Genomic DNA, 24820 nt, shown 5'->3' on the forward strand with positions numbered 1-24820 from the left:
AGTTTCTACTATGTAGACTACATTATAAGCTTTTGTGCGTATAGTTATTGTTGTATGTTTCCTACTTTATGTCTCACACTTGGATAGTTACTAGAATATATGTGCCTATTTTTCATTTGAACCAGAGGGTTGCCTTGCTATCTGATTCTGTGAGATAGTCTATGCATTCTTGAAGTGTTCCAAAGACTTTGGTGGATCACTCAAGTAGAATGGCTTTTCTTCCCTTCATCCCAACATAAAACAAAGAGTCAGCTTCTGAAATCCTTCAAGTCATTTCATGAAGTGCTTGAGGTCACCCACCTAATAAACTTCCCATGAGGCTGTTACACCTAAGAGCAATTTTGGGTGTCAACAATAGGCATAGCTGATACAGTCATCAAAGAATTTCATAGAGAGCAAAGTTATCTTTGTTCAAAGTAATTTCAAACAAACAAAGGCTATTCCAAATTACATTGAATTGAACTCCACAACTTTCATAACATCATTCAGATTAATTTAGATAATAATTGTTATGCCCTATGTTTCTTAATCCATTTATTCTTTCCTTACTTGCATCAATCTTGCCTCAAATCCATTCTCCATGAATGAAATTCTCTTCCCTCTACTTCCACTCACTCTTCAAAAATAGCAGATTGTGTTCTTTGCAACTGTCTTCATTTTCATCCTTCCATACACACCAATCTTAAAACCCTAATTAATTGCTGTTTCTGAAGTCATGACAGTTGTACACACTTCTTATTATCCTGTCTTCCATAACATAGGTACGTATTTCTCCACCTTTCAACAACCTCATATAACCCTCAAACATTGTTCATCCCACTTTCACGAGAGGATTTCTAACATGAACTGAAAGTTATTTTAATCACTAAATAAATTAAATGGAAGTTAAGCAAGAAATATCAAAGTGGAACCTCACCATTCCTTTCCCTCACAAACTCCCAGTTACCTAAAGATGTTTTGTAGTGAGACAGTCCAGCAAGTACAAATTTCACAAAATCTAGACCACTATGATCAAATTTCACAAACAAGTGAAAGAGGACCATCAAATACAACCTTCATAGAACATATGAAATATAGCAGAAAGTACAACTTTACAAAATACACTTAAAAATATCTAGGGACCTTGCTATTCCTTTCCTCAAACTCCCACTAACCTTGAAAGCAGCAATTTCTCCTTTGAACCAGACTTGCACTTCACAAAACAAACTCATTGAGGACCTTAGCATTCCGTTCCGTCTCAAACAGACACTTCCAAACATGCAATTCAATCATAGCCACAAAAAACTTCCAAAATGCTATATGACGCATTAAAATAATATATCAAAAAAGACATGCATGTGACAAATAATCCAAGAAATCTACTCAAAGAAAATAAGCTAATAAGCTAGAATATTTACATGAGCAAGTTTTAATACGTGGATTGTACAAGTTGGCCAATTTTCTCTCTCACAATTTAAAAAAATCATAATGACAAAGTCGGTATACAATTTAGTAATTTACATCATTAGAACAGCCTGATTGTTGGTTTCACCTTTGAAAGCTTATATATTTAGATTTATCTAGTAATGTTAAATATTCAGAAAAAGAAATTTTTGAAATGTAAAGAAGTTTCAGGCCTCTTAGGAGGCAATCATTAGGAAAAAATGTAGCTGATATAAATTATAATAACAATAATAATAATGATTTTTTACAGTAAATGACAAGTTCAAAAAAGGAAGGAGCTAACAAGCTCCACAATGATGGTTTACAAGGCAAAATATTTTATAAAGATTTTGCAAATGTGGCGATAAGCCAACCAGGCCTAACTGTGGTAGAAGCTCTCAATGATAGCACAGTTGAGATGGACTAGTGCCTGCAAAATGTGATCGCAAGATAAGTCTTGGTACTTGACCCTTGTAAGCATAACTTGGATTTAATGAATGCCAAATAGAGCAGGAAATTGCTAGTCGTGAAAGACGGAACATTAACACAGCCAATTCCTAGAAATTGAATGCATACAGAAACACAAAATTTATAAAACATATATAATTTTGAGATTTTCATTGCACTGTTTTAACATTTAGAGCTTATCATAATCCCTTACCTATCAGATGTTTGTCCACAATAGCAACAACTAAGAATAACTGCAGTTAACTGCTGCCCAGGGTGGTGGCTGTGCCATTTTGAACTGGCTGACCAGTTTTATCAATGTCCTCGGATTTTATTTTATTCTTCAGGGAGGGGGGGAACTAAAAATAAACTACAAGTTTTTCCTGAATTTTTCTGTTACATATCATCTGCATTGCAGGTGTTTCAGAACACAAATGAATAAGTCATCATGATCAGAGTCATCAGCAAACTAGGCACACCATAAGCATTGTGGTTTTAGTTTTCCATGTTCCTTCTGACATTTAAATTGCCAAAGACAAACACTTAGCATCACATGGAATTTTTTGCCCAAGTTTAAAATGTATAACTTTCTTGGATTTGGGTTAGGGCTTAAAAGTTAAATTTTTGAGCTTGAGCTTTAATTTGACAGTTTTAAGTTTTAACACTAATGATTTGCTTTCATTCTTCAACTGCAACAATGAAATTCAGCTACTGTGGGTAACACTAGCATTGAATTGATATCAGATATACTGACAGACACAGCACAAGATGTTAGCAAGACACTTGTTGAGCATTGCAAGAAATGACCAAAGATAGATTGCAGTATAATGTCGAATAGGCGGACTATTAACAGGAACCATATATTGATCAATTTCTTTGTAACATCAGAATTTGCATGGTCTTCCTCAAATCCATTGATCCCTTTGATAGAATGGAATCAACCCACAAGATTTCCCTCTTGTTTGATGAGAAAGTGACTAAGTTTGAACCACGATAGATGATTTATTTTATCACAAAAAATACAGCTAATTATGTAAGATCAAACAAACTTCTAATTTGGAACCCATACATAACATATTGTCTAAATGTAGCCCTAGAAGAAATTGGCAAACTTCAAGTTTAATTTAGTGTAGAAACATGTTGCTAAACAGACTTCATTTTTGGATAAAATATGATGAGGTGAGTTACATTTTTGTGTTGTTTTCTAAAATTTTTACCTTCATATTTCCATTTCGTTTACATTTGTTTTAGTTTTATTTCATTTTTAAGTCTACAAAAACCTTGAAAAGTAAGGAGCCTAGCTTTTTATTTTCATTTTTGTTTCAATTTCATTTGAATGTATAGAATTTGTAGATGCTTTTTTTTTATGATATATTTTAGCAGCAGCATACTGCCTAAGCCTGGGAATAGTTCATCTAACCCTGCAGGTAACCCAAATGCATACCCTGTTAGAGTTCAAAGGGATATTTTAGCAGCAGCATACTGCTTAAGCCTGGGAATACTTCATCTGAGCCTGAGGATAACGCAAATGCAAACCCTGTTAGAGTTCAATGGGACAAGGCTTGGAAACAAGCCATCCCCAAAACAAAAAAAGGAGAAGTTATATGTTCACATTGCAGTGTTAAATATAATGGGGGAGGTATTAACCAATTAAAATATCACCCTGCATATATAACAGGGCATGATGCTAAACCATGCAACTCAGGATGTTATACATGAAATGAATGCTCGTTTAGAGGAATTGAAGAGAAAAAAGAATTGAAAAAACAAGCATATGGAAAAAGTGGCAAACTTTGGTGGAAAGACCTCTTTAAATAAACCTTCACTCTCATTCACCTCCATTTAGTAGTGGTACTGCAAGTGTGAGGATTGGACCTCAGATTCGTAAGAAGAAATCCTCATGAGATCCATTTTTGTTCCACGCATGACTTTGGGTGCCCAACCATCGCTTGAGAACATGTGTCCGAATAAGGAGAAGCATGAGGCTGCAAAAATGGCACTTTCAGATTTTTTGTTCTACAACAATCTTCCATTTAATGCAGCAAGGTACTTGTTATCATTTTAGTTTCTCTGTCTTGACTTTCTTGCTTTCAAGACTTGAGAGTATGCAACATTAGTTATTTTAATTTTCGAAGTTGAAAGTAAAAATTAATAGCACACTTATTCTATTTATTTAATTTGTTTTAGGTTACTTATTGACAAATTGTGGTAGATGTTGTTATTGTTTGTGGTCTGGAATTCAAAGACCCAAATGGTGAGGAGCTTTTAACCCAAACGTGGCTGATGTCAAAGTCACAATTACCAAGCAGTATGAGGTATGAAGGGTTGCACCATCATGACTGATGATTCGACCAATGGAGGAAATAGAACATTGTTGAATTTTCTTGTCTCCTCATTAGGCAAGTAGAACTTGTACTTACTACTTTGTAAAATATGTTCAAGAATCGATATTGATTTAGTGATTATGTTTTAAAATTTTGATTGTACTAAATTGCTTTTTTTCCTTAGGTGCCACAGTGTTCTTAAAATCAATTGATGCTTTAGGAAAAACAAAAAATGTTAAAGTATCTCTGTGAGGTATTGGAGGAAGTGTTGAAGGAGGTGAATGAGGAGAATGTGGCATAGATAGTCAAGGATAATGGGCAGATTGTGTTGTTGAACGTAAACTTCTTATGGAGAGACACCCCACCTTGTTTTGGACCCCCTTGTGTTGCTCATTCAATTGACCTTATGTTGGAAAATCTTTGCAAACTTCCCCTACATAAAAACATGTGTCGAGCATGGAAGGAGTATTTATAAATTCATATATAATAACACTTAGGTCCTCAACCTTATAAAGAATTTCATAAATAAGAAAGAGTTGGCCCGTCTAGGGGTCACCCGATTTGCAACAGTTTTTATCATGTTACAATCTTCGAGTCCAAGGCTGGTTTGGAGCGCATGTTTGTAAGTGAGGAGTGGACCGCATCATTATACGCGAAGAGCAATGCAGGGATTGAGATGGTTGATCAAGTTTTTGATGAGTGGCTTTTGGCAACCGGCCAAGAAGATTGTGTAGGTAATTCTCCTTTCTGTCCTCATTTCCATTTCATTGGCATTAGTCTTGTTTACACTTGATATGTTCATTGTTCAATTTCAAAAGTAAAACTTACAACTTTCACAATGATTGCAATTCATTAAACCTCTTATTATTCTCCTACAAATTGTTGATGAAGAGAAGCTCATAATGGGATACATTTATGAGGACATGGACAAGGTGAAAGAGGTCATTAGATCTTTTTATGTGAGGAATTGGGCTACATATAGCCATATGGGATGTCATTGCTTGCCAGTGGCACAATCTGCTTTACAAGCCTATACATACAATTGCCCACTACCTTAATTTGGCATTTCAATTTAGCCCAAGTTTCAAGGCCAAGATGATGAGGTGTGGAGTGGGCTCTATGATGTTGCCGAGAAAATGTAATCTCATTCATTAGTTGGAGCAAATGCAGTTCATGAGATAGAAATCTATAGGAATTGACAAGAAGACGTATTCTCACGAGACATATGCAAGAAAAATTGGAGACTACTAATGCTAGGTAAAAATCTATGATTCCAAGTCAAAGTTATAGAATTTATTTTTAAATTTTCTTGTTTCACATGTATTATAGGAGATGTGTGGTACTTCGATTCCAAGACTACAGAGAATTGCAATTCATATCTTGAGCCAGCCATGTAGTGCTTTGGAATGTGAGCACAACTAGAGTATGTTTCAGCATATACACTCCAAAAAAGCGCATCAAGATGGCAATGAAAAGGGTGAATGATCTTGTATTTGTTCAGTACAACCTTCACCTTCATCACAGACACATGTGAGCATTGAAAGATCTCCTATAATTTTAGAGGGGGTTGATCCACTAGAACACTAAGATTGATGATCTTGTCCTCGCCAATGAGGACTTGGAACTAGTTGATCAAATGGATCAAGAAGCAAAGGCAACAGTGATGGCAGAGGAGGCTAGAGCGCGAGGAGACCCACTGAGAGTGAGGGATCTGAGGATGATGAGGATGCCACTAAGGATGAGCCTCAAACAAAGGGAGAGAAGATAGCTGCAAAATCTTCCATGACCTATCTTAGATGTAAACATAGGAATGTTGCAAGGTCAACTGGTCCCTGGTATAGGCTACTTTGAGCCTTAGTATTCTAAGCTCTATCTTTTATTTTGATATATGTTTTCAACTTTTGATTCCATGGGTTTCATATTCCATGAATATTGAAGACATTTGACAATGACAGCACTTATATTTCTAATGTGTTATTTAGTTGAACTTATTTCCTTTGAAGATTTGCATTTATACTTATGCAATCAATATAAACTTGTGCATGTGTGCAAAGTAGCTTTTATTTTTCTCACCTATTTTGTCCTTGATTTTAATTTATTAAATGATGCATGAAAAAAGTTTTAAATCCTTTAAAATCTTTGAATTTCTTGGGGTTTTCAATTTGTAGAGTTTTTGTCAAGTCCAAATGTAGAATTTGAGTTTGAGTCAAAAACCAGCATCTTGGGTCCAAGGCAAGTCTAGGTCTTGTAACTATGGTTTGAACACACACAAAAAAAGAACTCAACAACAAATGAATAATTTGGTGGTCATTCAAGTAAGACTTCATATTCAACTTTAGAAAAATGGCGCTAATAGAAAGTTAGAAGGCAATTGAAAACAATTACTTAACGAAGTTAATTCTTGCTTTACTCTCTAATAAAAATTTATGTATTTCAAGTCTAACTAATTTGAACTTTTGGCATAAACTAATTGGGCACGATAAACTAATAGGCCTTGGACTTAAATTTTGTTAATTTCAGGTACCTTAAATGATGATCAGCATTCATTGCAACTGATTTGGAGGCATCATTTAATAATAATAATGAGAATCTGGCCCATCTTCATATAGGCATTTGATGATTACAATCATTGTTGTAAGGAGGTGAAACACGATTACAGAAAATAGGTTCTACACCCAATAGTCTAGGAGTCTTACAAGCTAATTGTAATCTTACGACTTATGTTGTAAGGATTTGACAGTAGCTAGGAACATGGAATAGATTTTTTATTGTAATATTTCAATTTATCCAACTATATTTGGCATGAATAAATGAACTGTTTTATTTATTTTCATAGACATTTCAGCAATTTTTAACTTGCTGCGATTTCTGTAATGTCCCTTGTTAACTTGTCCTACAATTACACAAGATTGGGATTAGAGTTTATAGGGTTTTTATCAATTGTGTTACCACTAATTTGAAATCCTGCAATATTGTTAGTATTCAATCATAATCATAATGCCATACATAAATTTATTTAAGTAGAAATAAACTTATATGAGAAATGTAAATTGAATCAATATATTACTAGAGTTGACTTCAACAGGATTCAACCACTAAGATGACAATGTAAGAGGGTTTAATGACATGTCTCAAAAACCTCCTACCCTAGGCCCAACAGGGGATACATTGCTCCCCATTGGCCTCATGTGGCCCTTGCCATGCATATGAGGTAGGCTACCTAGTGTGGGGTCCTATAGTATTGTTTCACTCCATCTAGTCACCCCTTGACTCCCCTGATTGAAGGTCCACTTCCCATGATAGGGATCCTGAGGGTTCTTTACGGCAAGGTGTCCCAAAGTCTACCCCTCCTAAGCCCAAAGGAAGTCCAACTGGACCCCCTTTGGCCCGATGGGACTCCTCAATCTACATGGGAAGAATTGCTTAGAAAGTGACCTCGTCACCATTTCCTTTGATTGGAAACCCTCATTTTTCCAATCATGCTTTGACAGTTAGAAATTAAGATATATATAATATTTTATCAACCCACTTATCTAACATGTTTGTATATTAACTAAATCATATGTAATGAACCAATAAAGATCCAATGTAACATAAGGACTCGCACCCCCCTCGCAAAACTAGAAGTACATGTTCCTAAGACCCCCGAACCGAGTACTTGAGTAATGAAGTACCCTGACCTCCACCATTCTGCAACCATGCCACTGCTGGAATGAGTACTTGAATTTCTATTTGAATTTTGATTTTTGAATGTTATTATTGGGTATGTAATATGTTGCTATGTTGAATGTTCAATGATTCTAGTTCATGTTGCAATTTTGGTATATTTAAGTATTTAATTTGGTATGTTTTGCTGAAATGTCGTTTCATAACTAGCATTTCAAGTTCTATATGTATAGTATACAACACTTCTACCTACCCCATCCACCACTTGCCACCATCTGAAAAATGAGGCCCATTTTCCCCCCCATCCCGAAAATGCATCCCAGCGTACCCCTAGCCCGACATACCCCAATACTGGTGTTACACTGCAAAGATCTACTGTGACATAATTACAAAAAACATATTTAACTTCAGAAATATATCACTGCATATATATGTCATTGATGTAGCCAATTGTAATTAAAATGTATGCACAAACTTCAATAGTAAGAAAACACGTATAAACTCATGATGCTGTGTATACATATTGAATTGCAGATACCAGATATATTTTAGAATACTGATATAGATTTCTGGACATCTGAATGCAATGATCTAAGCTCTAACAATGCTTGTTTTTCTTATTCCCTACTGCAGGGAGAATGGAGTTGATTCCCCATTAATATCTTGTTACAAGATTCAAAAAGAGTTGGCAGATTAACGGATTTCCGGATGATTGATTGATAAACAAAGGAACAAATGTGTTCCTTATAAAGAATTATAAGGACATTGTTTCTAAAAGAAACAACGAAGACTAAAGACGGAATTAGAAAGAAAACTAGAGACAGGATAGGAAACATTCCTATCTGGACTGAAGAAAAAAGAGACAGGATAGGAAACATTCCTATCTAGACTGAAAGACAAACTATAGACAAGTAGTTGACTATTATAGAAAGTATAAAATATTATCTTAATACCCTCCCTTAATGGTCAACGTACGGATGTTGGAACATTCTGTGATAACTGAGACCCTCCCTGGATCTACAAAATGCTGAAACCAAGAAGCTTTGCCAGAAGAGTGCTATGACTCAAATAGGTTGCAATTACAAAACTTCGTTTTTGTGGAAAAAACGGTAAAACCCAGAATCTCACACAACCTTGCATATTACAGACAACTTGAAATGATTTTTGCGGAGAAAATCAACAAACCCAAAAAAAACAGAAACAGATTCAAAAGGCGAAAAATGCAACTTCGCCTTGATTAGGACCTGGAGAAGTCGGACACTACGTAACACCCAGAACAAGTTGATCGGTGTTTCGATATTCCAAGATTGCGATGATGTGCTGCTTCCAGGTTCCATAATTGCGACCATTGAATTTGGAATTATGTTCGAGCAAAATATTTGTCAGAGATGCCATGGCACGTTTTTCAATGAAAAACTGTGAAAATCTGTGAAGGCACGTTCTTCGAAGCAAAAATACGAAAGACCCAGAAGAATCAGAGAATGACCCAAAAGAGAGCTCGAAAAACCCAAAAGGAATCTGCAAACAAAATATTTTTTCGACCCCAAAAATTAGGGTTTCGAAAAAAACGGCCCTAGCTGAAAAAAGCTTGAAAAAACTTCAGATTTCTTGATAAAAAATGGCAGATTTTTTTTCAAGGATTGATGTGCATGGACGAATGGGGCTAGAGTGTGCTGAACAAACACAAGCAGACCCGAGTTCGGGAATTTCTCTAGGCCGAAAACCCTAAGCGGGTTTCAGAGAAATTCAACAGAAATAATTTTGAAAAAATTTAAACAAATAATTTCACGAAGAAATTATAAATTTTTTCGAAAAAATTTAAGTAATAGCTCTGATACCATGTTACAAGATTCAAGAAGAGTTGGCAGATTAACGGATTTCCGGATGATTGATTGATAAACAGAGGAACAAATGTGTTCCTTATAAAGAATTACAAGGACATTGTTTCTAAAAGAAACAACGTAGACTGAAGATGGAATTAGAAAGAAAACTAGAGACAGGATAGGAAACATTCCTATCTGGACTGAAGAAAAAAGAGATGAGATAGGAAACATTCCTATCTAGACTGTAGACGGACTATAGACAAGCAGTTGACTATTATAGGAAGTATAAGATATTATCTTAATATATCTTGGGCAGACCAAACAGTTGCATCCCTTAAAGGTTAAGGGATGTGTCTTCTCATTTAATCGCTCCCCTTCTTGACTAATGAAAACTGGTTTTAGGCCACCCTTTTTTAATAATTATTTTATGGTCTTTACTTCCCAAACTATATAGAAATGTATTACCCTATCCTGTCCTTACGAATTCCTTAATTGTTGAGGAATGGAATTGTTGTTTCTTATTGTATCTTTTCTTGCTAGTGTGCAAGATTGATAGACATTTCAGAAATAATATTGGGCTTGATTCAATTAATAGCTTGGTCGTGTAGTTTCCCCTTCAAGGCTCAAGCCTCAATCTATTAGCGGTGACCAACATCCGCTCCATTTATCACTTAGCAATTAAACACGGACTTGTAGATATGGGACAATAGTCAATCTTTGTCCTAATTCGTCTTTCAGAATAGTGGACATGATTGACAACTCACCACTTCCTTACATGCTCTTAGTATCCATATTGTGATAACCAATTTTAGGCCACCCTCTTTTAATAATTATTTTAGGGCCTTTACTTGCCAAACTATATAGCAATGTATTATCCTTGTCCTGTGCTTGTGTTAATTCCTTAATCGCTAAGGAAAGGATTTGCAAATTCCTTATTGTAACTTTTGATAGACATTTCAGAAATAACAATGGATTTGATTCAATTAACAGCTTGATAGTGTAGTTTCCCCATGAACGTTCAATCTATTAGTGGTAACCAACATACGCTCTTTATCGCCTAGCAATTAACCACAGACTTATAGACGTAGTAAAAAGATTGACTATTGTTCTAAATGATCTTTCAGGATAGCAGACATAATTGACGAATCGTCACTTCCTTACACGATTGCCATAATTGATAATGCAGTTCATTTTAAAGCTTGTAGTATCCATATTGTTTGATTAAACTACTACTGAACCACATATTGCCGTGGTCTAACGATAATAGTCGCTACTTGGTCAATATTTATTTTATCATATCACACCACTCTCCATAATAACCCTTATCATCATAAGTGCATACGTGGCATTGTGCCATCTCACAGCTGTTACCTTAAAACATGATATCGATTATCTAGTCTATTTGAATCAATTGTTTGATATGATTATCTTAATCCATATTGCAATCGACATTAACATTCACTGCCCATATTCTTAGTATCAATGTTATTCATACTGTTGTCTGTAAGTTGAGTGAATGGTCTTTGGGATTTAATCACTTTCATCCAGCATTAGTCTTACTAGAAACTCGTTTCTCCCCTGTTTCTTTTCTTACATCATGATATGCACTATGATTCTGCTTGAGTCAATAAATAAGATTAGTCATTGTTACATTAGAGCCAATTCCCAACTCCCCTTGGTTAATATATCTTGATCTTTTGCAATTTTGTCCCTTTTAGAGACTTAACAAAATTGAGCTACCAGTCATTCAATTAAGGTTTCAACAAGGGACATGACAATTTCCCTGTGTTTTCCCATTTTAAACTTGTGTTATTGAATTCTACTCACTTCGAATTTGCAATGACTGTGCAGATTTCTTCCATCTTTCAGTTTCAACCCTTTGACAAGGGCAATGTTAAATCAACCTTATTAACTGATAAGTAGGAGATATTTTCCACAGCAAGTAGGAGTTATTAACATCCAGGACAGAACTTTACAAGGGTCAAGCATCTTCACTAGTGAATTCTAGCCACGTCAAAATTTAACTCCCAGTCAAACAATCTCATGTCTCAAATTTTATGGAGACGTGTACCCAAATCATGTGAGTTCGTCCTGGGTAACAAGCTGTCCAGATCACATAAAACAAATTTGGTGATCGACTAAACAGTATAACTAGAATTTAAATCCCAGTGCAATTGTGGTTAAACTTACCAGCTAACAGGGCAAATGACAATTGTTATAAATATAATTTGCCAAATTTGTCTCAATTTCTGTAAACCCTATTACTGAATTTTTGTGTTAAATGTTCAGGTGGAAGGGATAATGGCAATCCTTTAATGAAGTCTGATGGTGGGATGTTGGAGGAAGGGAAAATAAAGGAGTTCGCAACAGTGCCTCATAACACTGCACAACAGAATCCAAAAGTATTTATTTTCAATGCCAAAAAAAAAAGAAAGAGAAGGCTCCGATCCAAAAAGGTTGAGAAGGAGATAGAAACTGATCCCCAATCTTTAGAAGCCTCTGATAGTATTGTCAGGAAGAAAAGAGGCAGACCTGCTGGTTCTGCATCCAATAATAGAGAGCCTAAACATCCAAGAAAACAACTTCCTAGATGCTCCAAAGCTCTCCCATGGATACAGACTCTTGATGGTTGCCATGAACATAAACTGTGCTTTTTATAGTGTCAGAGAGCTGGAATCCCCTGACAGAAAATATGTCATAAAAAGATTTCTCATGATGAATAAGATATTGACATCCTCCTACTGCAAAAAATTAAAGCCATTGGCTTCACACTGGAGTCTTAAAGCATAGTTTAAAAAAACCTGCATTAATCAAAAAATCGCAATATATCACGAGTCACATTTCCACTGATATAAATGTCCCATTATTCAACAGCAATATTCCCCTAAAGATCCTGGCGGTAAATGACAAAACAAATCACAATATTGTGCGGGTAAGAGGAGGAAAAAAACGCTCAATTAGTCAATGGCAACAACTTAAAACCTAAAATATTTTTTTTTTAAATCTGCAGGCCCAGGTTACGCATTTAGGTTTGCAAATACACTTATTTTCCTTTTGTTGTGTAACATCAGCAAACACACTATACAGACAGCGGCAGATTTTGAAGTTTGAAGACTTCGAACAGACAGTGGCCAGTGTGAACATCCATTTACCAGACTACGGGTGCAAACATCTGTCTGAAACCGACAGGTTATCCAGGTAAGTTCGGCTCTGTTGAGATCCATGATTCCATATTTTATAAGTTTTAATATATATGATTATAATGTTTTATAGTTATATATTAAAAAATAAATATTTTCTTTTTAAGTTTTAAACCATCATTTTATTTAAATTTATAGGAATACAGTATAATGTTTTATTTGTAACGAATGATTTTATTTTTTATATATAAGTATACAGTATTATATAATTATATGTAATGATTTTATTTTACACCAGTATTATACAATTACAGTAAACAATTACACAGTTCCAGTATTTATAATTATTATTTTTTTATAAATTTATTGGTAACTGGGTAACTAAAAGAAATAAAAAATAAGTTTGGGATATAATATATAATAATAAATATTATATATTATATAATATTGTATATAATATTTACAGACTTTACATTAAATGATAAATATCAGGAATATATTATGAATTATGAATAAATATAGATTCAATTCATTAATTTTTATAGGTTAATGACTCTACTGAATTGTTACTTATTATACGCATTCTAATTATAAATCTTTTTTTTTTGCTAGGTTCTCAAAGTCTTAACTCTACCTATTTCTTTACAAGATGCCCGGTGGCAAAGAGAAGGATCGTTTATGAAATTATGGGATCCCAAGAGAAGTCAAATGACATGTCAAATGTATCTTTTGCCATAAGCATATGACTTGAGGCATATGCCAATAGAAATACCCTCTTGCAAAGGTTCCATGCAATGATATTACACTGTGTGATAAATGTCCGGAAGAGGCTACAAGAGAGGCTTTGACAAGCCTTCAAAAATATGCACAAAATAAGACAGCAAAAAGAGGACATTTGAGGCCATGGCAGCCCCAATGGGGAGTTTTAGTTCTACAAGATCACAAATAGGTGGACAGGCTTCTTCTTCTATTGGGCCTCGGATACAAATATCGAGAAGCAGGGGTGGGTCTTTCTCAAACTTTTGCTCTCCATGTAACACTCCTGGTGCTCAACCTGGCTTGCTAGGCACTACATGGAACAAAGAGATGCATGAGAAAAAAAAGATGGCAATTACAAGATTTTGGATCCGCAATGACATTTCTTTCAATGCTTTATGTAGTCCTTATTGATCAAGTAGTAACTTCAATTTCTTTGTCTGGTAAGGGGTTCAAGCTCCCAACTCCCTATGAGGTGAGTGGGCCCTTGTTAGATGATGAGGGACGAAACATTCATCAACTTGTGGAATAGCAAAGGAAAGTTTGGGAACAAAAAGGCTGCACTATTATATCCAATGGGTGGATAGATGACAGGAATAGGACACTCATCAACTTTATAGTTGCTTCAGGGGGACAATTGGTATTTCTAAACTCAATTGATGCATCTGATCAAGTAAAAAATGTAGAAAATATGTGCAATATGTTGGACGAGGTGGTAATGGAAACAGGAGTGGCTAATGTCATCCAGATTGTGACTGATAATGCAGTTGCATATGTGGCAACCAGTAGACTTTTGATGGAGAGGCATCCCACATTATTTTGGAGTCCTTGTGCTGCCCATTGTCTTGACTTGCCCCTTGAAGACCTAGAGAAACCGAGGTGGGTGGAGAAGGTGGTTGAAGAGGGAAGGAATATTGTGAAGTACATCTACAATCATACATGGGTCTTGAGTCTTATGAGAGGGCACATTGGCGATGAGGGTCATGTACGAGCAAATGTCACATGGTTTGCTACTAATTTTCTAAACTTGCAAAGCATATCTAAGACATTGTTAGACCTGAGGCGCATGTTTCTAGATAAGAAATGGTTTAAAAGTCCTTACGAAGCCTAAAGCAGAGAAGATTGTGAGGATCGTGTTTGAAGCTAGCTTTGAAAAGCAAATGGAGGAGATCCTCAAAGTAAGTTTCCAAGTCTCCAAGTCTCCATTAATGATTTAGTATTTAATTTTGAAATATTTTCATTGGCTGATTTTTGTATAATTTTCATGTTTAGGTGTCAGAACCGTTGGTGAAGGTTCTACGAATTGTGGATGGGGATAAAAACCCTATGGGGTTTTTATATGAGGCTATAAATAGGGCCAAAGAGGCCATTCAGCACTTATATAGGTCAAATGAGACCAAATATAGACCCATATGGAACATAATTGATCGTAGGTGGAACGATTACTCCACCAACATATTCATGCAGCTGCCTACTACTTGAGCCCCAAGTTCTATTTCTCCAACACTTCTAGACCAAATGCAGAGGTTCAAATTGGCTTGGACACATGTATTTGAAGATTGGTTGTCGATACAAACCTCTGAGACATCATACTTGACGAGTTGCAGAGCTACAAGAGGGAAGAGGGACCACTGTTTTCTTCTCCTTATTGCAAACGTAGGAGATACACTTTGCGGCCAGGTAAAAAAGAACATGTGTTTAATTTGATCATACCATTTATTTCACTCATGAAATTTATTGAAAGTTTTACCACATCATAAATGGTTCTCTTTTATCCTTGCGGATCTCTAGAGGGAAGATTAGAGTGCTACAACACCTAATCTTCAACAGCTTGCCATCTGAATTTCATCGCAACCTTGTAGTGCTTCTTGCTGCACAAGAAATTGGAGTACTTTTCAAAACATACACACGAAGAAACATAATAGGTTGACTCAAAAGCGCTTGATTAACTTGGTTTATGTGAAGTACAACCTTTTCTTGCACGAGAAGAAGGTGAAAGGGAAAGCTTCATATGAACCACTACACTTGGATGACACTAATCCTAATTCAGCAGATTGGATTGCTCCTCCTGATGGTGAGGATGCAAATGTGGATGTAGGCGATCCTTTATTGACAGATGAGCAACTAGTTGAGTTTGAGATAGAGGCATATGACTGGGATGCGGATGTAGCAACACGTGAGGAGGAACATGAGCTTGGTCATCCATCAGAGGCTTTTGACGAGTGTTGAAGATGTTGCCACATCAACTACTTCAACACCACCCACCCAGCAACAGCAATCTCTTTTAAGTCATGGACACAATTTATGATTGCTACTTTTAGTTTTCATTGATAATGAAACTTGAACTTTATATGTATTCAGAAGTTGTAGTTTCATGGAGTTTGACTTCTATATGTATTGAACTTATTTATATTCAGATGTTCTACTTGTTTTTTGGTATATGATTCTAACACTATGTTAATCTACTAAGTTTTAGTTGTTATGAATTACTATTTAACTCAAAACGTTGATTGATATATGATGGATATCTCAAATCATTATATGTTCTACAAATTTAGTGTGTATGTATGCGTTTTTAAGAATATTTTAAGAAATTATATATTTTCAAATGTTCAATAAAAGTGCCCTGATTTATTTCCAAATTTTTTGCCGAGTTTTTGCCGATTCTGAGATTTTCAAAAATTTTGGGTTGACTAAGATATTGTCGAAACCGAATTTTAAAACTATGCCTTAAAGTGTATATGGAGAGATGCCACATGATTCACTACAAAACATCAGCGAGCGAATGGTGGGGCTGTTATCCTTGTAACTCCTAAATGGAGTAAATATATAACAGGATGGGGTTGCTCACCTTGCCATAGATTGGTCTAGATTACTATTAAGCTTAATGGTGATGAGTAGGTATTTGCACAGTATATGCAGCCAATGATCATAGAGAGGGAATTGACTGTGGAGATGGATGTACCAAATGGAGAACATTCCATGGATTGTTGGTGGAGACTTTAACATGATTAAAAGTCCTCAAGACAAGGCAGGAAGTTGTAAATTTGAAAGGAAGGGCTATGAAAAGTACTTCTGGTTCAGAATGACCAGCAAAAATAAGTTGTTTGACCCACTTGCAGAGAACAAAGCCTCTTCCAAAAGCAGGTGGCACACATGGTCAAACTTCCAAGGATTTACAGTAGACTTGACAGATTCTATGTAAACAAAGATGGATTTGCTCTCAACATCAGCCTTTTAAAAGATGAGGATGTGTAAACTGCAGTGAATGTTATTAAATGGTAGAACAGTGGAATTGTGAAACATAGTAGTGCAATTGAAAGATGGTCCCAAAATATCAATAGTTGGAAGGCCCTATTCCAGGGGGTGGGGAAGAAGAGAGCAAAGGATGATAGGAGGTAGGAGGCTCAGTTAAATCAGCCACCTTTGTGAGGCAGAAGAATGTCTCCAAGAAAACCCTGCTAGTATTGCTGCTATGGAATCTTTGGCTCATTCCAAAGACTTTCTTAGGAAGTTGCAGAATCCCACGATACGGAGGCCCAAAACCAGAGCTAGGCTCAGCTGGATTAGTCATTGTGACAAAGGTTCTAGATACTTCTTCCAAATCCTTAAACAAAAAAACAAAAAGAAGCCAAAGAAATAATTGAGTGCCTCTGGGAGGATGGTAGAGAACTCAATTCCAGTGAGGACATTCTTCAGGCATTTGCTGCCTATTACAGTAGCTCTTCACTTCTGAGGATGTTGCTCATGGATGGAATATGCTAGAGACAAGATCAATAGCATTATTCCTAGTAAAGTATCTTTAGAGGAGGCAGAACTCTTAGATAGACCTATCTCAGCAGCAAAAAATTAATATTCTATTCAAAATATGGACAAAGAAAAGGCCCCCTGGGCTAGATGGCATACCTGTTGAGTTCTACAAGGATAACATGGATTGGATTGGGAATCAACTTATACAGGTGTACACTGAAGCCATTGATAAGGTGACCCTTGGTACAGATATTACCTCTCTTCTTATCAAACTCATCCCTAAAGTGAAAGCTAAGACATTAACTAAGAATTGGCGGCCAATAACACACCTAAATGTGTCCTACAAAATTTTCGCTAAGATACTCGCTCTTAGGTTGGAAAATATTTTACTTCACGTGATTAATCCATCTTAGACTGGATTTGTTAAGTGTTGGTGCATCTTAGAGAATCTGATTACTTGCTGCAAAGCCTTGGACTAGGCCAAGATTCTAATCAGTAGATTGTATGATGCTTTTGGACTACGAGAAGGCTAGCCTTGGATTCCCTAAATTTTTCTGTCAGATGGCCCACACTCTGATGAATTGAACCAGGGCTTGGGTGGAACTATATGGAGTTGGATCCTATCCTTTTGAACTCTCAAGATCTATAAGACAAGGATGTCCCTTGGCACCTGCATTGTTTGCCATTGCTGTCGATGCATTGTATTACCTATTGAGAGACAACACACTATCTCCTTAAGTCAAAGGTAATTTTTTACCCAGCGAGGAAGAGTTATCTAATATCCAGTTTTTTGATGACACAATAATCAGGATAGAAATGTTAGAAGACAATATCTGGAAACTCATGAATAAGCTCGACTTATTTTGTGCGGCTGCTAGGAATAAATTTTCCCTCACCAAATCAATTATGTTGGGATGGAGTGACCTTCCTCCAAGTTAGCGACACAGATTTTCCCTTCCCTGGGGTGGCCCCAGTTGTCAAGTTAGTTACTTGGGAATCCCTTTCTTTGTCAATCGCAACCTAGAGGAGATGTGGGGCTGGATTCAGGACAAGACTAACAGAAAGATGAGTAAGTGCAATACACAGTACCTCTCACAAGCGAGAAGGTTCCAAAGTTTCCAGAAGGTGTTGTCCTCCTACTACATTTATGTTGTCTCTGCTTGGCTGTTTTCCAGGCTCAATTCAATTATGTACAAAAAAGGATCAGTGAATTTTTGTGGTCCGATGGTAAAGGGCACAGGAAGAAGCATGCAATCAGATGGAAGTGGTGTACTATGAGCAAGAAACTAGGTGGTTTAGGACCGAAAGACCTAAGGATTCAAGGAATCACAATGGCAATCAAATGGATTGCAAAGGCCACACAGGGTGAAGAACTGTGGAAGGTACTTATCAAAAATAATATCGATAGGTCGACCCCTACTAAAGCCTCAACCTAGAAGGGACTACAAATCAAATACTTATTGGCAGGAAGGCTTGAAATAAAGTCTTAGGCTCTAATGTGTTTAAGGCTATCTGGAAAAGTTGGGTAAGCATTAGACATGATCTCTAACAACAATAGCATTGATGAGAGCGATATGATCTGTGGTGAAAAATCTATGTGGTGGAACCTCAAGCATGATGATAAACCCCTTGCTCTCATTCAGGGATGTCCTTCCCGAAGGTGTGTTAATAAGGGAATACGACACTTTGTTGATATTATTCAGTAAGTAAGGCTAATTAGTTGGCAGAATTTATGAAAAAAAATTGACATTCCACGTTCTCAATAGAGACATACTCCATGCTGAGAGATTCGTGCAGCAAGTTGAATCTTCCTAAACAGTGTGAGGTCAAAGCAGATATATAGGACCTCTCTCCTGATGGTACCTTATTTCCTAATACCAAAGCGAAACTTATATAAAGGCATGCAGCTCGCTGATTGCCATGAGATTGTTTACCATCTTAACTCCTGCTGGAATCTTAATCTGGAACCCTCTATCTGGAACAAGTATTTGATGGATTTGGAAATTTCTCGCCTGATAGTACCTTATTTCCTAATACCAAAGCGAAACTCATATAAAGGCAGGCAGCTCGCTGATTGCCATGAGATTGTTTACCATCTTAACTCCTGCTGGAATCTTAATCTGGAACCCTCTATCTGGAACAAGTATTTGATGGATTTGGAAATTTCTCATTCATAGATTACCATTGAGGAATTTAACATTTGCTCTTTCTGTAGATGCTTTAAATCCATTCATCATATATTTTTCTGACTATTTTTTGGCTAAAGAAGTATGGGCACTTTTCAATTTACATTTGCATGACAACTTCAATTTGATCCATGCATCATCTGGGAACTTTTTGAGCCTTAAAGAAAGCAGTAATCTCTTTTGGTCTATATTATCTGTTGATATATTATGTTCTATTTGGAAATTGATAAATAGTGATATATTTAATGGCAGACCGAGGCACCTCACTGAGTCTCTGTAGAGACTAGTTTTTCACAAGGTTGCAATGCAGGTCACATTTGTATTGAAGATTGCAGAGAAAAATTTCTAGGACCTGATGAATTACGGCGCAGCAAGGAAGCTTAAGAAGAAAGTTTCTAATGGCTACACCTCTCCCCGGCCCCTGAAAGAAAGGATCCCATTTGAGCGGTCAATAAACAAATTCACGAAGGAGCTGAACGCGCACATAGAGAAGGGAAAAAAGGAAAGAGAAGTACCAGTACCGGCTATACCAACTGCGGTCATTCCTCCAGCAGCTTCTCCCCAGCCAAGAGCAGCAGACATTGTACACCCATGCAGCATATTTGTACAGAATGAAAAAATCTTGAAATGAGTGGGAGGCCCAGGTGGCTCGACTGCATGGGTAGATAGGGGAGTAAATGACCTATGAGCATAGTTACTTCCCTTTGATGATAAGATGAAATTTTCAGACTGTCTATCCGTAGACTCTTCTCCTCATCAGGAGACCCTATGTTTTGTATAGGTGTAATCTCGTAAACTGCTACAGATATACCTTTGGATATTGCATATATTATAATCAATAGAATAAAAAGAAGTGCTAAACATTATTAAACCGGTGGTGAAAATTTTCAATGCCTAAAATCTTATACTTCACATTGGAAAACGGTTCACTGTAAGCTCTGAATTTCTGTAGACAGAGATTTGCTTCTTGTAATCAACTGTACACTAAAAAGGCCCAAATTACTTAGAAATATTACACAGACGCTACAATTTCTCAGACCCTGTAAGGGATTTAAACCTTTGAAACCCTTAAGTATATAACTCGCCACTTGGTAAATACTAAAGTGCTACAACTTGTAAGAAATGAACAACTACTACAGTATAACTTGAATGCATTACCGTTAAAAAAAGGAACGCCCTTCAGTCGTTTTTTAATTTTTTTGGTATGGGGTCAAAACCCAGATAAATGCCCAGATCCATGTTAGTTGATAATACTAACGGTTCATCGTAATTACAGTGAGACTCAGCTCTAAGATTCAGAGTCTGACGGAGACGAAGTGTCGAAAAGCACCAGATGGCAGACAACCTTGGCATTCTCCTTATCCTCAAAATCACTACCATTCTCCTCCTCTTCCTCTTCCTCTTCCTCATCCTCGTCGTCGACATTTTCTTGAGGGGTCTGCGTCGGTAATAATTGCTGGGGTCGTGGCACTTCTGGCATCCAGAAGGAGGAGCCTGGTCGGAAAGGGAGCCAATCGGGAGCAGCCGTTCGGATACGCTGAACCTCTGCAAATTCGTCGAGTTCCCTCTGCAGACGAGCCATGAAACCCTTGCTCACAATGGAAATTCGTCTTCTAGAGAAATATGAAGTCGGGAAATTCATTTGCCGCACACCCCATTTCAATTGCCGTCCCATGGCTGTATAAAACATCTTTCCAGCAACGCAAAATCCCAAAATCCCTGCTTTCTGAATTGATTGTACGAACGAGACCGCTAGGTATTCAAGACGAGGATTAAGAAGGAACTGGCAAAGATGAAATGAAGAAACTGGAAGACTGGAGATAAGTAATTCTCTGAGGCGGTGTTTCCAGACTCATTCTCATCCACGCAAACGAAGGTTTTCTTCTTTTCAAATTGAAGAAAAGAAAGCCATGCCCGACACATGGACGCACTGGTTTCTTTAAAATTGTAGCATTGTTTTATCGTGGGTCCCTTGAACCTTTCCCTTCAAAGCCCTTGCAATCAAATGAGGTTCAAGATATGCCTGTAAGAAATGCCAAATTAGGTACATTTTAATCAACTTAAACAAATGATTACTTATGAGGAAATTACTTATTTTAAAACAAAAACATAAGCAAATTATTTTGCCAGAATTAAAAGAAATGAATTTTTTTAGAATGTAAAGGAGGTGTTGCCATAAATCCTTTTAATTGTAATAAATTTAATTAATATGTAATTTGTATGTAAATAGATTGTGTTCTTTAAATTAAACATGAAAATATTAGGATCATAAAGAAGATGAGATAAATATAGTTGAATAAACGATAATATTTATAGAATCTTACATTTTTTCTTACTTTTATATATAAAGTCTTTTTCAAAATCTATGTGGTCAATGTGTTTGACTCTTCGTTCTTGTATAAATCAAAATTTTCATTTGATTGTCTTGTTTTTAAAGTAATATGATCATTAGTAATAATATAAATGTATTATAATATAATCTTCAAAAATAATATACTATAATTTAAATCATGTAATTGGCTCATTCAAAGCTTGGTAGGGGATAATCCCTCGCCAAATAAGGAGTTCTCAGTTGAAATGAACTCTATCAAAGCAAGGTTGGGTCAAAAGGTTACATGAGTAGAGATTGGATAGGTAACACTTTGTTTGTAGGATCCAAGAGATTGGCTTAGAGGACAAACAATGAAATTGAAGTTCATAGGACCCTCCTATTATTCCAGAAGGCAAAGCAAATTAATGTAAGGAAACCTCATTTGGAAGGGGATTTAGTTATCATTATTATGGCAATCACCAAAAGGGTCTCTCAAGTATAGTACCTCGACAAAAAATTTAATAAAATTAGTTCTACTTTGGATGAATTTGAGGATGTAATGCCCTGCTTGGGAATGCTTGGAAATAAGGATTAATCATAAACTAGCATATATATTTTTTACTAAATAAAGCTATAGACATACATACATCACACATAAACAATTGCAAGCAGAAGACTCAAACAACAATCTAAAGATTCCAAGTCTACCATTACGCTTATACATATATTTTTTCTAGGGCAACTAATGTGTACGATTCAATATCGCAATGTCTCCTAACCACGTAGAACCTATAGATCCTCTCCATCATACTCATGGAGATAATGACGTGACCATAATCACAAAAGCCAATAGCATCCAAGGCTTATAGACACACATACAATAGTACATGACACAAGTACACAATGTTCATGAATGCAATGCATTACATCAAGTCACTACTCTTCTATAATGTCCTCTTTTCAGGTCCATCATGATTGATGTCTTTAAATTGATTGTAACATTCATAATTGTCATTTAAGTTATCAAATGATTATTATTATTTAGATGTATGACTGAAGGATACAAATGCTAGCCAAGTTGCCTAGATACCATTTATGGACTCCCTCAAAGTTTATAGGTCCAAGCACGTTTCACGAAGATTTACGAGATGTTGACCCCTACCATCTATTGAAAAAGATCCATTAGATTGGATTTATACAAGCTCCTCCTTGGTAACATACTCTCCCACATAAATTATATGATAATAATATTAGAAACTTAACTTTAATTTTTTTCAATAATTTTTTATAATAATATTATAAAAAATATAATGACATTTCTAATAGAAAAATATAAAGAGAAAATAAAAACATCTTAATTATAATTCAGAAAAATAAGAAGTATCTATTTTATTTTTTAATTTCTTTACTAAATCAACCTGTATACACTTTTCTAACTATTTGTATTCTTCTCTAACTTTTAGAAAAAGAAAATCTAAAAAAAGTAAATTTAAAAATATATATTAATAATGATATATCTAATTGGGAAATTACATCTCCCAAATGGGTATCCAAAACACCAATTTGTAGTCTCTAAAAAGGTATAAAAGTACTCATTGTCCAAGATCTGATGAACTTTAATAAATATCGCATGATGAAAATTTCTACTAAGTGTGATAATCTAGTGTGATGAAATGCTCCAAACTGGCAAGACAAAATACCAGAAGGAGTGTGATGAAATGCTTCCATCATACAATGAAAAATTCAACTGTGTGTAATGAAATGCCAATATAGTACAATGAAATGCTCCATTGCATAATAAAAACACCTATTGGTTGTGGAGAGAAGAATAAAGGCTAAAGAAGGAAGGAAACCTCCACAAATAGGTAGTAATATATATGCACAAATCAAGGAGATAAGCACTCAATCACACCTTAAATAACAATGCATCAATTACTCATCTAAAACATCTAACTAAGAAGATATATGATCAACTTGATACAAGAAGAATATGCACCAAGAATGCAAGTACAAAGAGGTCAAGAGAAGGAGGGATAAGTCAACATAATCATGCATCTCAAAGATAGTCATCTTTGTTCTCCAATCCCCAATAATGTTATAGGTGGCAATGTTGTAATGTCCCCTCTTTAGGAATTGTTAGCTATGTTGCCATTAGCCTAGTTTTGCATGGTCCCAAGGGCTCGTGAAGAGTTCAAAGAGATCTTGGAGTGATTTGGCCTAGTCATTCCTAGTTTGAGGCCAATTGCAATTTGTTTGTGGGGTCTTTGGATGGAATTACTATTTATAGTAAGTTGATTGGACATCAAAGTTGGCATATTTCTAATGATTGGAGTTGAAGCTTTGCGATGAGAGCTTTTCGACAAGCTATCACTTGCTTTTTTTCGAGCTCGATTAAGATATTATTTTAATATCTGAAGTTTATTAAAGTAGCATTTAAATTAAATGTTAAAACGATTAAATTTTACTTTAATTTTATTTATGTTGGATTGTGTGTTTGACAGGGGATGCTCAAGGGAGACATAAGATGTTATTTTATATTATTTTATTTTAAAACACTTTATCCCACATTGTAACGCCCTGCTCGGGAGCCCAAGATAAATAAACCTAACATGTTACAATGTTTACTGAACTTTTTTTGCATAATAAATTTAGACAACATCAAAGTAACAATAATGCGGAAGCATTATATACATACACATCAAGTACACATAAGGAAATTACAAATACAGTTTTCATTCCTCAAGGGTTCCTCCACATTGAGTCACGTTTAAAAAATTGTATTAATTAATTTAAGTCTCCAATACAAGGTCTCATGATCACAAAGAAATAACAAATACATTATCTCGTAAGCAAGAGCATAAGTACAATAACCAACAGATAACAATTGTCATCAATAAAAGTAAACCCAATCACTAACTCCAACAATAGAAACACTACCAATGAATAATTGATCATTCATTAATAAAAGTCAACTGCTAATAATAAATGACATCCA

The 24820-nt window shown here is 35.7% G+C and overlaps 1 protein-coding gene across 4 annotated transcripts; it reads right to left on the minus strand.

Moving 5' to 3' along the window:
• Nucleotides 1–1633: 1633 nt before the first annotated feature.
• LOC149552997 (uncharacterized) lies at nt 1634–21496 on the minus strand. Of its 4 annotated transcripts, none has more exons than XR_016353003.1 (2): nt 20036–21496; nt 1634–1852 (listed from the first exon to the last, which is right to left on the minus strand). XR_016353003.1 is itself a non-coding variant. In XM_089788517.1 (2 exons), the coding sequence occupies exon 1, from the start codon at nt 21202–21204 to the stop codon at nt 20803–20805; it is 402 nt and encodes a 133-aa protein (XP_089644643.1). In that variant the 5' UTR covers nt 21205–21476; the 3' UTR covers nt 1634–1852; nt 20789–20802. The 4 variants fall into 4 exon arrangements, 1 of the variants encoding a protein (XP_089644643.1); XR_016353004.1 differs by having other exon boundaries at nt 20673–21473; XR_016353002.1 differs by having other exon boundaries at nt 20030–21464.
• Between the last annotated feature and the right edge of the window lie 3324 nt (nt 21497–24820).

Source organism: Cupressus sempervirens, chromosome 6, assembly GCF_028749045.1.
Source record: "Cupressus sempervirens isolate cs-2001-9-10 chromosome 6, ASM2874904v1, whole genome shotgun sequence".
Taxonomy (NCBI): domain Eukaryota; kingdom Viridiplantae; phylum Streptophyta; class Pinopsida; order Cupressales; family Cupressaceae; genus Cupressus; species Cupressus sempervirens.

Bases quoted from the DNA above. Each gene is read 5' to 3' on its own strand.
- LOC149552997 (XM_089788517.1), bottom strand. From the start codon at position 21,204: ATGTTTTATACAGCCATGGGACGGCAATTGAAATGGGGTGTGCGGCAA.